This window comes from Macrotis lagotis, chromosome 6 (assembly GCF_037893015.1).
Source record: "Macrotis lagotis isolate mMagLag1 chromosome 6, bilby.v1.9.chrom.fasta, whole genome shotgun sequence".
Taxonomy (NCBI): Eukaryota; Metazoa; Chordata; class Mammalia; order Peramelemorphia; family Peramelidae; genus Macrotis; species Macrotis lagotis.
Genome location: NC_133663.1, coordinates 50,135,785 through 50,150,076, shown reverse-complemented (window position 1 = coordinate 50,150,076; position 14,292 = coordinate 50,135,785). Strand labels below are relative to the sequence as shown.

General features: G+C 34.3%; 1 protein-coding gene across 2 annotated transcripts in view; it reads right to left on the bottom strand.

The window, feature by feature from the left end:
• The window catches only part of PLOD2 (procollagen-lysine,2-oxoglutarate 5-dioxygenase 2), a 104,640-nt gene that overhangs the window by 4,494 nt on the left and 85,854 nt on the right, over nt 1-14,292 (bottom strand). The window contains exons 13-16 of one of the 2 annotated variants that reach the window (XM_074191132.1): nt 9,483-9,624; nt 6,699-6,761; nt 3,961-4,074; nt 580-645 (exon numbers count right to left, since the gene is read on the bottom strand). In XM_074191132.1, the coding sequence (XP_074047233.1) occupies nt 580-645; nt 3,961-4,074; nt 6,699-6,761; nt 9,483-9,624 (385 nt within the window). The remainder of the gene's footprint in view (nt 1-579; nt 646-3,960; nt 4,075-6,698; nt 6,762-9,482; nt 9,625-14,292) is intronic. The other variant, XM_074191133.1, reaches the window with a different exon arrangement.

The window sequence follows — 14,292 nt, the reverse complement described above, 5'->3', positions numbered from 1 at the left end:
GAATTCATTCAAGGTCGGGCTAGAATTCAATTCAGCAAAGTTAACTATATAGAACTGTTCCAGTTCAGCTGGGCCAAGGGGAGAAATAAAAGAGTTAAGTTTGTCTTTGAGCAGCCAAAACCACTCAGAGGTGTGGTAAAGGAAAGCCAGGGTGGGATCATAGAATCAAGCTCTAACAGGTTCATTAGTGATTACAGATACATTTTTTTAAAAAGGAGATGACTAATAAAATACCGTAAGATATAATAAAACCTGATATCTATATATCACATTAAAGCTGGCAAAAGAACTTTACATAAGATGCTCTTAAATTGTTTACAGTTGCTATGTTCTTTAAAAAAACTATTAGCATTTTTCAAAAAACTCATTTCATTGCTCTTTACTCTAAGTCATGGTCACTTATAATCACATTCCTAATTAACTATTACCAGCAGATTTAACTCCATTTCCATAAGCAATTTCCCCAATCCTACCACCACCACCACCATTCAAGGCAATTTAATATTAATATCCCTCCTGAAAAAATTGCAAAGTCCCTACATATTATTCCGTAATTTCACACTAATTACTACCACAAACCTGCTCCACTAAGTTTTCTGTGAAGATCTTGGAATAGTTAGGGTTTATATATTTCTCCTTCCAGTCCTGCAAGGAATCAATTTGAGCAGATTAAATCAAGTATATTTTAGATAAAGCATATCATCAGTCAAATATGAAGGACAATCATTTTCCAGATTATTTATGCTATTTATACAACAGCTACTTGCCATGAGTACAATTTAAATTTATGGTAAAAATGAGGCACATCTGATATTTTGACTTGAATGTTGGTTGCTTCATTCTATAAGATGAGAAATGCTTAAGTGGGTCTTCCTGGAGTTTCATACTCATGGAATCTTCCATAGCTGAATGCTGCTGTCAGTGCTTTCTATAAAATAATACTAATACAGTATATAAACAAATGCTGATGAATTTATAGGAAGATGGGGGGAGGGTAAGGTAAAGCGGTGCCTTTATATGTGGGGGGGGTTATGTGTACACATTCCATGTTTAAGACTAAATGAACAAGTTGTTGGACCACAAGGCACACCATTGGTGAACACTCACCTAACTATCTAAAGTTTTGTTACCATTTTTATTGTTAGATCTAATCATTTTTTTCTGATTTTTAACACAAATATTATAATTATTAGTTCCTATAAGTGAATCATCCATTTAATAAAGAACCATTTATTAAGCATTTCCATCTCTCATCATCATTGTCACTTTACATGATATGAGATGAAACCCGATCCACTAATTCTGATATGCATTTCTATTATTATTGGAATTCTTTCATGTTTGTTGCCAGACATTGTTATAAGTACTAGAGATATGAAATAAAAAAAAACAACTGAAATAGTTCCTGATCTCCTCCATCTAGGGAGCCAATAAGAACAGCACTGGATCTGAAATGAGAAGGATCTAAATTCAAATGTTGCCAAAGACAAATTCGAATTATGCGACCCTATGCATGCAATGTAACTGCTGTGCCTCAGTTACCTCATGTGTAAATGGAAATAATAATAGCACGTCCTCCCAAGGATGCTGTCAGGATAAAATCTGATAATACTTGTAAAGCACTTGGCTAAACAGTGCTATATAAATATTATCTCTAATTACATATATATATTTGGAAATGTCATAAAATAAAGATAACTATTAAATTCGTTCAACAAATATTTCCATATGTGACAGCCATAATTGTAGCTTAGGGACTTAAAGTTGAAAAGTGTATATACTAATTCATGTCTGTTTTATATTTACTCATAATAATTATATGTAACCATCCCAAACATTTGATTATGAGGAAAAGATACCTTTTAATCTTAACTCTGGGTCATTTGAAGTCATTAAATGACCAGAATTCAATGCATCTTTTTTCTTATGACCCTTCATTCTATTTGACCAGATTTCTAGCTTTACAGAAGTAAAATGTGGCTACATGAGAATTAGGTGTCATTGCCCACACGTGTCATATGAAGTAGCCAGGACATAATCAAATAACCCAAACCAAAACAAACTCAAACAACATTGTCCAAAATATATAGATATCAGAGATCCAGGCATTTAAGAATATTTTACTGAGAGATAATTATGAGGTGGCACAGTAGAATAAGTCAATTAACATTTCTCCATCAGTTTGTTGCTCTATAAAATGGAGAACAAAACATCTATTTCGTAAGGTTGTTGTGAAGATCAAGTGAGAGAAGATCTGTAAAATGTTTAGTACAGTGCCTAGAATATAGTACTCCTTTAACAAATGCTTATTTCCTTCTCCTTCCCTCCTCCACCTTTAAATAGTTCAGATATCTGCCTTAGTCCTTCACTGTCTTTTCCCCAAGTGGATTCAATGTACAGATAGTGAAGGCTACATTTATAACCAGGGACAAAAACTATCTTTATCTTCCTATTTGATGATCATGGACAGTATAAATTATAACATTTGGTTAGCACTTAAAACTTCTTCCCCTATGAAGAATGAATCTAACAAAGCAGGCAGGTACTTGATCTCACACTGCTGAATTTTCAATAAGATCTTATATTTTATGGATTAATATCATTCTAGAATAAGGTAGGAGAAACTCTCGGACTGTGCCTTCCATTGTTGTTTATCTTATCACTCTGGGAAAACCAAATTTTAATTATTTCACTTGGACCCATTTCAACTAGGGTAGTATTTCAACAGACAAATAAAGCCCCTGAAAAGGGAAGGAGGGAAAGAACAGTCTCTATCTAGCTCCTGAAAGCTTCTACCATATATTTTTCTCGAGTGATTTGGATAGTAACCTGAAATTCTTCTGAGCTATTAAAAAATCCCCAAGGACCCTGATAATGCAACCCTCCAAAATAACAAAACATTTAAAACTAAAGCAAAATGGGTAATTTTATTCCCCCTGGGGGGAACCCCCTTCCAGTCCTGCTCTAAGACAAGAGATAGACAACAAAAGAGAGCAAAAAGTATTTGAATGTTCCAAGACTTCAAAGGAAATCCCTGCTCTACTCAACAGAACAGAGGAGCATAGTCAGATATCACTATTCCCTTGATGCTCCCATTAAAAATAAGAACAACTTAAAAATAAAGGGCAGGCTTCATCAGATAAACTAAAATTGAATTAAGATGATTATAAGGAAAAACAAACTATAAGGGATAATGCTTCATGGATGCTCTAAAGACAATTCTTTCCCTTGTCCATATGTGCCAACATGCCTAATGAAAAACTTGTTATTGAGTCCCAATAGCTAAGTGAAAAAAGGAAAAAAGAAAAGAAGAAATAAAAGAAGGAGGCAAGGAAGAAAGGAAGGAAGAAAGGGAGGGAGGAGGGGGAAAAAAAGACCCAAAGAAAGAGAAAGACTGTGAAAGGAGGAAAGGAGTCCAAGTAGTATTATCTTCTCTGAACCTAGACTTTATTCATATTCTTATGAGACATCTCCCCATCCATGAAATGTTTCTTGGCGACTCCTCACACAACTTTATAAGCACTCTGACACATGCTTTAGAAGGGCAAGAGGAAGTATGTGTTTTCCAAACCATCATCTGGAATTCCACTCCAAGTGCATCAAAGTACAGTCTGACATGTTCAGTTGCTTCATCAAGCTTCCTCTTAATGCTAGAGATGAAAAATGGGAGGATGCTTTTTAGAGAAGAAAATATTGATGCCTTCCAGACTGGTGAAAACTATCCGGCCGGAAGTAATGGTTAAATCCACTCAAGTTTAATTTGTACATGTTGGAGAGAACTCAGGGTCACATCTGGACTAGCTCTGAATGGTATTAAATATTTAGTCTGAACCACTACCTGAACAAATATGTTCATGCTAAAGAACATCTTGCACCTATTACTCGTCAATTGTCCATGTGTGTTATACCCATTCAACATTACAGGCAAAATCAAGTCACTGGTGATTCTGGGATACATACCACTGGATTTTCGAAAATCTGCCACAGGTCATTATTATAATGGGAAGTATTGTAATTAGCAGTGGATAATAGCCTTCCAAACTCATGTCTGTTAGAAATGTACATGAACACACCCTATGTAGCAAAGAGAATAGTATTAGCAATTTTAGATGAAAACAGCAGGGGAATTAACTTAAGCTAGGAAGGAAAAACATTTTAAATAAGAATATTTTCCTTCTTTTATATTTCACACATGAGCATGCATCTTTATTTTTCCTCCAATGTACATATGATTTAAAAAAAAAACAAAAGTATTTATTAATTTGCTGGTTTTCTTTTTAGTCACACACACACACAAACAGTTGACATCATTCACATGCAACTTTAAAAAAATAAGTTAAAATGAAATGTTTTTTACTCCTCTTTTACTGACTTCTAAAACCAAGCATCACAAAGTAGATTTTTCTTTTACTTAACAGCAGCAATTTGATAAAAACAGACTGACAGCTGATTTTGAAACCAAGAAGATCTGGATTCAAGACCTGGCTTTGTCACATGAGCTCTTGATAGAGGGAGTTTCCTTATCTTGGAATTTTCCTCTACCAATGAAATCATGTATTTAGTTTCTATTACTTAAAAAAAGTCAATTATTAAGAAATCAAAGTCATTGTATTTTGTTTCATCTTTCAAATAGAACAAATTCTGTGAAAAAAGAAAAAAAGCATTAAAATAACAATTTATCATGCTACATTTTGTTATTAGATACCCACAAAATCATAGATGGTAGGAAAGCAGGCTACCGCCACTACCACTTTTCTTAAAGAAACCAACCCTCAAATTAAAAAGAAAATAGTCAATAATCAACTCTTGACTATCTATGTAATGGAAAAATTGATAGAATAACAGTATTAACAAATAGAACTTATGCATGTTTCCCTAATATCATTTTAGTCATATCTCTGATCTATCACAGTCATTCCTAACCTTTTGCATTCCAAAGAATATCAGAAGGAACTGGCTTAAATTTAGTTTTCTCTTCCCCCTTTCTTCACCCCTAATAATAAACATGATACTGAGCAGGGAGCACAAAGTTGCCCATCGGATTCCAAATAATCAAGAGTTGACTGTGTCACCAACACATGCATAGAGATAACCATGTTAGAAGAAGGCTACCATATATATTATCAAGTAAAAAGTAGTGAGTTTTAAAAGAAATGTGTTCCTTTTAAGTAACTGTTTTTTCAGCCTCTTAAGGAAATTTGGAGAACATAATTTTCTATTTCTTGGTATGGCATCTCTACTCTCCCACCTGTCCCAGAATCATACTTAGATTTTCTTTGTTGTTGCTGTTTGTTTTAAGAAATTTTTGTTGTTATTGTTTTCTCTACACTGGTGATACCAAGATTTAAAAAAAATGTTAAGGCTAAAAAAGTTAAAATAACATAACTATGACAAATATGTTAAACTCTGTCCAATTCACAGTCCTTTCCAACAAAATTAGGTTGAGTAGTTTAAAAAAATTATAAAAACCAGACTACTAATATTGAATTGCAACAACAAAAACAAATTTCCTCTTAAAAACCAATACAATATTTCTGCTTTTCTGTCTTGAATGGATTTCCTTTCACTACTCCTCGGCAATCATACAATTATTATATTTATTTCATTTAGTTCTTCCACAACCTGAGATCTATTGGTATAGATACACCATCTACCAATAAAGACCATGGCTCATCCATGATTTAGTAGACTGTCATAGGAAGTACTAAAGTCAAGAAAATTTCAAAACCCTATTGGGACCTACTGGTGGTGAGCCTTTCTGAACATAACTGCGCTGATTCTCTGCCCAGAAAACTGCAGACTTGTACAAAAAGCCTTTCCAGTTTCTATAACTTGCCAAAATCTAGGCTAAGGATTAAGGGTCACCTCTGAATCACAATGAGCTATCAAAATAGGACTCTGGGTATCTACTTTTTCAGTCATTTTGACTCTTCATGACTCCAAGGACTATATAGTGGGCCAAGTCCTTCAATCTTTCACTATCTCCTGAAGTCTATCCAATTCATGTTTGTTGCTTCCATTTACTGGGTATGCCCCACAAACACAATATTAGCCCAAATTCAACCAAAAGAACTGCACAACAACAAACCAATCTCAACTTTGTCTAACTCTTGTAAATAAAACTTTGATATTTTATTCCATCATTTTCCAATCACTACAATTACAATCCTCAACATCAACAACAAAAAACACAACAGATTCATATTATTACTTAAGCCATGAAGGCAATTCTGATGATCTACAACCATATGAATAAATGATGGACACCATGTCTGATTGTGACTCTTTCAATAACTAAACCAGACTGTAAACCAAATGAAACCATTTCAAATTCAGTTCCAACCTCTAGTTGGTTATAATAGCAATGCCCTGGAAAAGCTATTGGCAAGGACATTATTAACATGATTTAAGGGGAAAGTGTGAGCTCAAAGTCATTTGAATTTCTAAACCATAAAAATCAAATCAGTCAGTGTAGGATCACTAAAGGAAACCCAGTATCCTTGACAACCAGTTCCAGGTTCCATCAACTTTCTGGACTTTTATAATGGTTCATTGCAAAAAAACAAGTCCCCACCCGCCCAAATAAACATAGCCTAAAACCACAATTTAAAAAGCATACATAGACCAAAGAAATTTACTATAAGATAACATATACTATATCTGACAATAACTAAAGATATAATAAAAGAAAATGACACCTTTGGGGGGCTGAGCATTTGGAATGTTTCCGGAGTAGGGGAGTCTTTTTCCCTTTGAATAGTCTAAAATGAAGGAGAAGCATCGTGTAAGTTGACCTGCCATCCTCTCTCTCAGGTATTCTTAGATAAATAGAAAATAACAGCCTTTGATCAAAAGCTGACATTCTGAAATGTCCCACATGGACAACATGCAGTAACAAGCCAAGCTCCAACAGGACAAAGGCACAACTCCAACCCCCATTTCTGTTCAGATGAAACAAAAAAGCTCGTGCTGTAGTAGGGCTTGTTCTGGTTTTGAGGCAGGAGGTTAAGAAACAGATGGAAGACAAAAGAGAAGGCCATTCTGTGAAGTCGGATTAGCTGAAAAGGAAGACTTGTCGTGCAAAGATCGCAATTGCTTGAGCTAAGAATATTCAATGATTATCACAATGAATTTGATCTTGACTGAAAAACAAACATGGCAGAATATTGCATGCCTTGGTTAAATTTTTTTTTAAAGTACTTGCCAACTTTTTTGAACATTTAAAATATCATTTTATATGCTAGATAAAGCTAAGTGGTCCCAAACTTATCAACAACGCAAATGCTACCTCTTGCCGAAACTTTCCTTGGTGTCTGGCCAGTCAGTGCCTTGCTACACAGTGGGCACTTAAGAAATGACTGACTGACTAAACCCAGTTGGTACCCCCACCTTGGGAGTTCTAAGTTAAAAGGAGTTGAACCAGTCAGATTAATTCAAGAATTAATATGGAGAATCTTGAAAAAAGGGGAAACACTACCAAGTTCCCTAAGGAGATATGAACTGGCTTAGGTTGAAAAAGAAGCAGGTCAATCAGAATGTGGTCAGATTAGGAATAGTCCTTGTACTGTGGGCTGAGTGAGCCAAGAAAATCAGTCGAGAAGATAAAAAGTCTAAACCATAGAAGCTAATATTTATCAGTGCTATAAAAAGAAATCTGATTTACAGTAAAGATTCAAAGAAATGGACTGATATTGAAACAGGAGACAATGACTATGCTAGTCGCCAATTTATAAATGAATTGTGTTCCAAAAATTCCAATTGCTAATCATTTATTTGAACCTTGAAACATAACTTCCTAAAAAAGAAAATGTTAGAAGAAATGGCAAGGTACTTGGACAATACAATAAGAGTACATATAATATTATTTCTATGGGGAAATATGTTCTGAATTTAAAAAGGAAAACCCTTCATTATAAACTTAAAACAATATATCCAATATCTGGGGGCCTCATCATGAAAACTATATCCCAGTACAATAAAATTGTTGGGGGTGTAGGCATTATTATTTCTAGTCAGACTAATTATAAATTTTGATATATTTTATATTAGACATAACATGAATTTCTCAGATTACATTTGTGAGCTAGCTATAAAAGTATTCAAAACATTATGTTTTTCCCCTGCTTACTCCAAGTCAGAGGCCAAAAACAGTGGCCATGGGTTTGCCAGATTAAAATGTAATTAGAAAATATTTATTGAGGAAGACAACTCTATTGGGCCAAAAGAAAGGCAATGAAATGCTCAGGGGATCAAGCCAAGGGCATTTGCTTGTCACTAAAAGACTTGAGGATTCGTCCCACAGTTATGCATTTTAGTATATTGCAATGAGGTCAAACTGAAAAATAAATGGATACTGACAGGTCATATGCAGATTGATTAAAAAATTGACCATAAATTAACATTATCTTTATTGTACTCTTATTTACATAAACATTTTCTAATTACATTTTAATCTGGTTGAATAGCAAAGGAAAATTTTACAGACTGGATATAAATTTGACCCTGCTAAATAGAAAAAATGATAGCTTCAGAATCAGGAGAAACCTAGATTTGAACCCTATTTCTGAAGTTCACTGGTTGTGTGGTCATTAAAACAGAACTCAAAGCCTTTTGATCCCATCTGCATCTCTAGAAAACAGGATAATAATAACACTAGCGTAGTATATACTGCAATATTTATTTTACATGGTTATTATGAGAATCAAATGAGAATATGTGATTAAAGAGCTGTGCAAACTTTCACTATCAAGCTCACTGTCAATGAGGAAGATGATGTCAATAGCTACTGCACAACAGTAAGTTAGCACTCATTCATTCATTATGATGGTCACTGACTACCCAGTTAAAGGGTCTTGCAAGCAGGTAATTCATGAAGGCAATCCAATAAGTAATGTTAAATACATATTGGACACAAGAACACTGTGGTAGGTTCCAGTGATACAAAGGAAAACAAAAACAGTCCTGTTTTCAAAGTACTGACATTCTTCTCAGGGACATGGTTGTCACCCTCTTTAATAAAAACTCAGAATAACCTGAGGAGGCAGAAGGCACTAGCAACCTAAGAGGAACAGACAAGGCTTTCTGTACGGGATGGCAGCTGAGTTGAGCCATGAGGAAAATTGAAGATTCTAAGAGGCAGAGATGAAGAGGGAGGACATTGTAGGGAGAAGGAACAATGTATGCAAAGGAGACCAGCTTTATAATTGCAAATTCCAGGAATTAGATAATTTGGAACTGTCTGCCCTGTAACTATTAGTAATAAATTACTCCAACCCATTTCTATTATTTTTCTCTTTGGAATTGAAAGAGAAAAATTTTGCCCTTAAAAATAATTTGCCAAAATCATTCTATTTCTCTAGAAAGAAATTTCAAAAAAATTGGCCAGTACTCACAAAAAGAAAGACATACATACAATTCAAACATGATGACAACAAACAAGAAGAGCAAGAGAGACTAAAGCTAATTACCATTTTGCATCTTACCATTTCCCTTGCATTTCGGCAAAGGGCCATATCAGGGTCCAATTTATCACGGACAAAATAGTTCCTTTCATTCATCTCGGATCGCAGAGTCTGCCCTTTAATCAAGTACACATTAGCCATGTATGGGATATTCCATACCCCTCTATGAAAGTAAACAGGAGACATTCTTTAAGATCACAAATGCAAAACATTCCAGGATGTATTTCAACTATTTGCACTGATAATTTCAAAGCTTTCAAGTATAATGAAAAGTCATTAGAATCCTAGATTCATAGCAGAAATTTCAGAAGTCATCAGCTTCAATCCTTCAATTTATAGATAAAGAGGTAGGTGTGAAGAAACTGTGATTTGCTCATTTAGGTCATTTAGATTTAGTTCTTGGAATTCAGAATTAATTCTTGCTTCCATCACATCACCCAAAGCATCTAGTAAAATATTTACTGAAATTTTATAATAAGTTAAAAAAAAATCATTGTAGGTCTACTAGAAAAATTTCAGTTTGGAATTCCTATCTGACAGTTTGAATAAATAACATACCTCACTTATCCCTTAAAATATGCACACAGATACATTCTATGGAAGAGTGTGTTTTTCTGCAAGAATGTGAGGCTTTTGTGGACAGAAGGAATGAGCCATATCACACAATAGGCTCAGTCCATACCAAAGTTAGAATTTGTAATGACAGAGAATTTAATTTGTATTGTCTTCTGCTATGCTTTTCTAGCTAGATAGACCACTTGGATGAAGAACAAGGATAGGAATGCTTTTGTCTCTGAAAGGTTGTGATGTAATTTGGAGAACAAAAATGGAAGAGTTTCACTTTCCCAAGGTTCATTTCCAATGTTATTTTCTCCATGAAGCCTTCTTTGATTCCCCCAGCTGGAAGTGAATGTACAACCATGGGTCTCTCATGTCTTTTTGTCTGACTACTCCTGTGCACTTATGGTGCATTTTCCTTATGGCATTTTTTTTTATATAAGGAAAAGCAGCTCAGCAAATTGGAAAAATGGCAGTCCTTCAAACCAGAACAACCTGGATTGGTCTCACTTTTGTTTGGTATTGTCTATGTGACCCTGTAGATTTCTAAAAATGTATGTTACAGGAAAAATCCATTCTCTGTAAAGAGAATATTTATCATTTTATAGTCCAAATATAGGCTGCTAAATAATGGATCTTTTAAAGACAATCTTGCTGAATCAGACTGAATCCCTACTCAATAATATTTTATTTTTAATCTATTACTGAATCTAACAACTGGTATAACCTATTAAAATGTTCAGACTGAATAAGGGGACCATATTCAAAGAAATAATGCCTTGCTACTCCAATGTATGAGTGCTCTCAAAGGACTAATGACTAAGCTTGTTTCCCATTTCCTGCCCGAAAGGAGATGAATTTATAATTCAGAATGAGGTACCCATTTTGGACACTACTGATATGGAAATTTGTTTTGCTTGACTAAGTATATTTATTATGGGGTAGGGGGATGTTTCTCATCTGCTCAAGTGGAGAAGGGAAATAGGAAACAAACGTTAAACAAATGCTTATTAATTAAAAACAATTAGAGCTGTAAACTCTTAGAAGAATGGCATTGGAGGTAGGGAGTGGTTTCTTCATTAGAAGTTTCTTATGCCAAAGAAATTACACATCCATTTTTTCATGTGTCTATCTATAGCTATCTTGCTTCATTCAGGTCTGTCTCTATTAACACAAATATTGACATAAAATGTATATGTTTTATGATTATGTACACTCTTACAAACACACACATATGTATATATATAATATATATTATATATATTGTTATATATTATATATTGAATATATATAATATATTGAATATAATATATATAATATATATTGAACAACTGAGCAACATATATATATATGCTGCTCAGTTGTTCAATCATATCCTCTTGGCAAACCCCTATAGGGTTTTCCTGGCAAGGATACTAGAGCAGTTTACCATTTCCTTCTCCATCTTATTTGACAGATGAGGAAACTGAAGCAAATTGAGACTTAGTTACTAGTTCAGGATGTTATAGTTGGTTAGTATCTAAGGACAGATTTTTAACTCAGGTCTTCTTGACTCTAGGTCTGGAGCTCTATCTCCTGAGCCACCCAGTTGCGTCTCTCTTTAAAATTTATATAATATAAAATCTTATAATAGTTATTTAATAAATTTTGCTGAATTTAACTGAATTGAAAAAATCCAGTTATATTACTGTCATTTTCCAATAATAATTAACATACATAACCAAAGCAAATTCAAAGTCAGACTCTGCAGAATGGTGTCCTGATTCAGTTTATCCTTTGCTTGGGTAGTTAAATATCAAATAAACAGTGTGATAGAAAGGGCCAGGATCCAGTCAGTAGCAGCCTTATTTATAAAATGGGGGGGGGGGCAAGAAGTCAACTGTTGTACTATTTCTAGAATATAAAAAAATCATAAAACAAAATATCAAATGAATTTTTAGCCCAACTTCTTCAAGTTCAAAGTCACTGTATTAGTGATCACCCCATCCTTCCAGCCTTTTGAAAAAGAGGGGGAGGGGAAAGGGTCAGAGTTTGGTTCCCAGATCTCCATGCTCCAGCTGTATTCCATTACTGTCTGTCTTCTGAAACTTGAAATAAAACTCTGTATTTTTCCTTTGCTTTCTGTTCTTTTGAGATGAAGTATACTTTTCCTACTGTCTACAACAGATTTTCTTTTCAAACTCTGAATAAACTCATGGAAGTTGTCTCTACTAGATCATAAATTAAAGATGAGAGAATTACTAGGGAGGAAAATGTTACTTTACTTCAACACTCTTTTCCTCAAGTTATTTCTGATATTTCTTCAGACTCCAAGTACTCTCTCCAGTATTCATTCTCTCTCTCTCTCTCTCTCTCTCTCTCTCTCTCTCACACACACACACACACACACACACACACACACACACACACACACATTCTAATAGTTTCCATAAATTTTCAGGGTCAATAACTTTGAGTATCAGAGATTCAATTTTAGGACTGTTAAGTGTATCTAAGAAGTCCTTCTTAGTTCTAATGGGGTCATTCTCAGTTCTCTAGAAATGGCCCTTTTAAGATTTTATAGTTCAAATCGTGGTTGTGAAAGGATAGATTTTCCAATTATAACTATATTGTAATGAATTGCCTTCTTGATCAATATTATTTTATTTACTATTAGCCTTATTAATTAAACCTATAGGAATATACCATTATTAAAAAGAAAACATCCATATTGAATAAAAGGACCAGGTTTAAAGAACAGAGCCTTGAATCTGCAAGGGACCTTCAATCTCAATCACAATGACATGGATACTCTCCAAACCCCAACCCCATTCAAGTTTTCTTGATCTTTATACCTGTGCTTCCCTAGTCTACCACCATCAATGTAGAAAGAGAAGTGGGTCACACAAGATAGAGGGTCAAGAAAACGACCCTAAAGAAGGGAAGACCAATCAAATTGAGCCAAATGGGGCAAAGGGACAAAAGAAACAGATCACCCAGACTGGAAAACCATGTTGATTTTTAATCTTAATTTTAGGAATTGCCATCCTCAGTAATAATCCCTAGGAGCCAATCTGCTAATCTAGAAAGTAGAAATAACTTGCTATCAAGGTTGTGGTGATATTTCCAGTGTGGCTGAACTGAGCAGAACATACCCTCCTTGGGAGCAAAATCAGTAAATTTCATGACAAGAGAAATAATCAGATTAAGGTTTTTTGGTAGTAAAGGAATTCCCATTAAAAACAAAACAAGGGACGGCTAGGTGGCACAAAGGATAGAGTACCAGCCCTGGAGTCAGGAGTACCTGAGTTCAAATCCGGCCTCAGACACTTAATAATTACCTAGCTGTGTGGCCTTGGGCAAGCCACTTAGACCCTATTTGCCTTCCTATAAACCTAAAAAACAAAAAAAAAAACTGCACAACATAATTTTTAAAATGTAACAAATGGATTCAGGAAAAAATTAATCACTGTAAGAGTATGTAAAATACAATTTTACTAAAAATAATCATTGTAAGAATATGTAATAATACAATTTTAATAAAACTGATAACTTAACAGAATAATATCGTTGTTGTGCTAAAACTATTCTCCAAAGGAAATTTTGGATTGAAATATTGTTTTTATTAATTTCATAAAGGCCACCAATCAGAGACTTATGTCACTGCTTCAAGGAACAAAGACAAAATAAAACAAATAGAAATGGGGTCTAAAAACAATTTAAATGCAAATTTTAACTTTTTTTGCTCTAGCCTCCTACAGCTATGAACTTCTAACCTTGCTACTACCCACAGCTCACATCAGGTTGCAGCTTATATAAGTAATGCCAGTGTCAACAAAAAAAAATTACTTAATAATATAATGAAGTGGAATCTTCACATTATACTGGTGGCCCCAGACTGTTTTCCAGGAATAGCTTTCAAAAATATTTTTTATAACACTCTCATGTAATTCAGAGTAAACCTTTAATATTAAATGATATTTTTCTACATTGAGAGAAGGGAAAAACACATGTAAAGGGAAACAACATGTCCACAATATTAAGAAATCTGGTCTCAAAGTCAAAGGACTTGGGTGTGGATCCTGGTATTACCTTTAACCTCCAGATATTTTCACAATTACTTCCTCTGCTCATCTGTAAAATGAAAGCACTGGACAAGATGATTTCTACCTTTACACCTCTTGTTGTTCAGCCATTTTCACTCAGATCAATTTCACTCATACCAATTTGGGGTTTTCTTGGCAAAGACACTGGTGTAATGTGTCATTTTCTTCTTTAGCCCATTTTACAAATG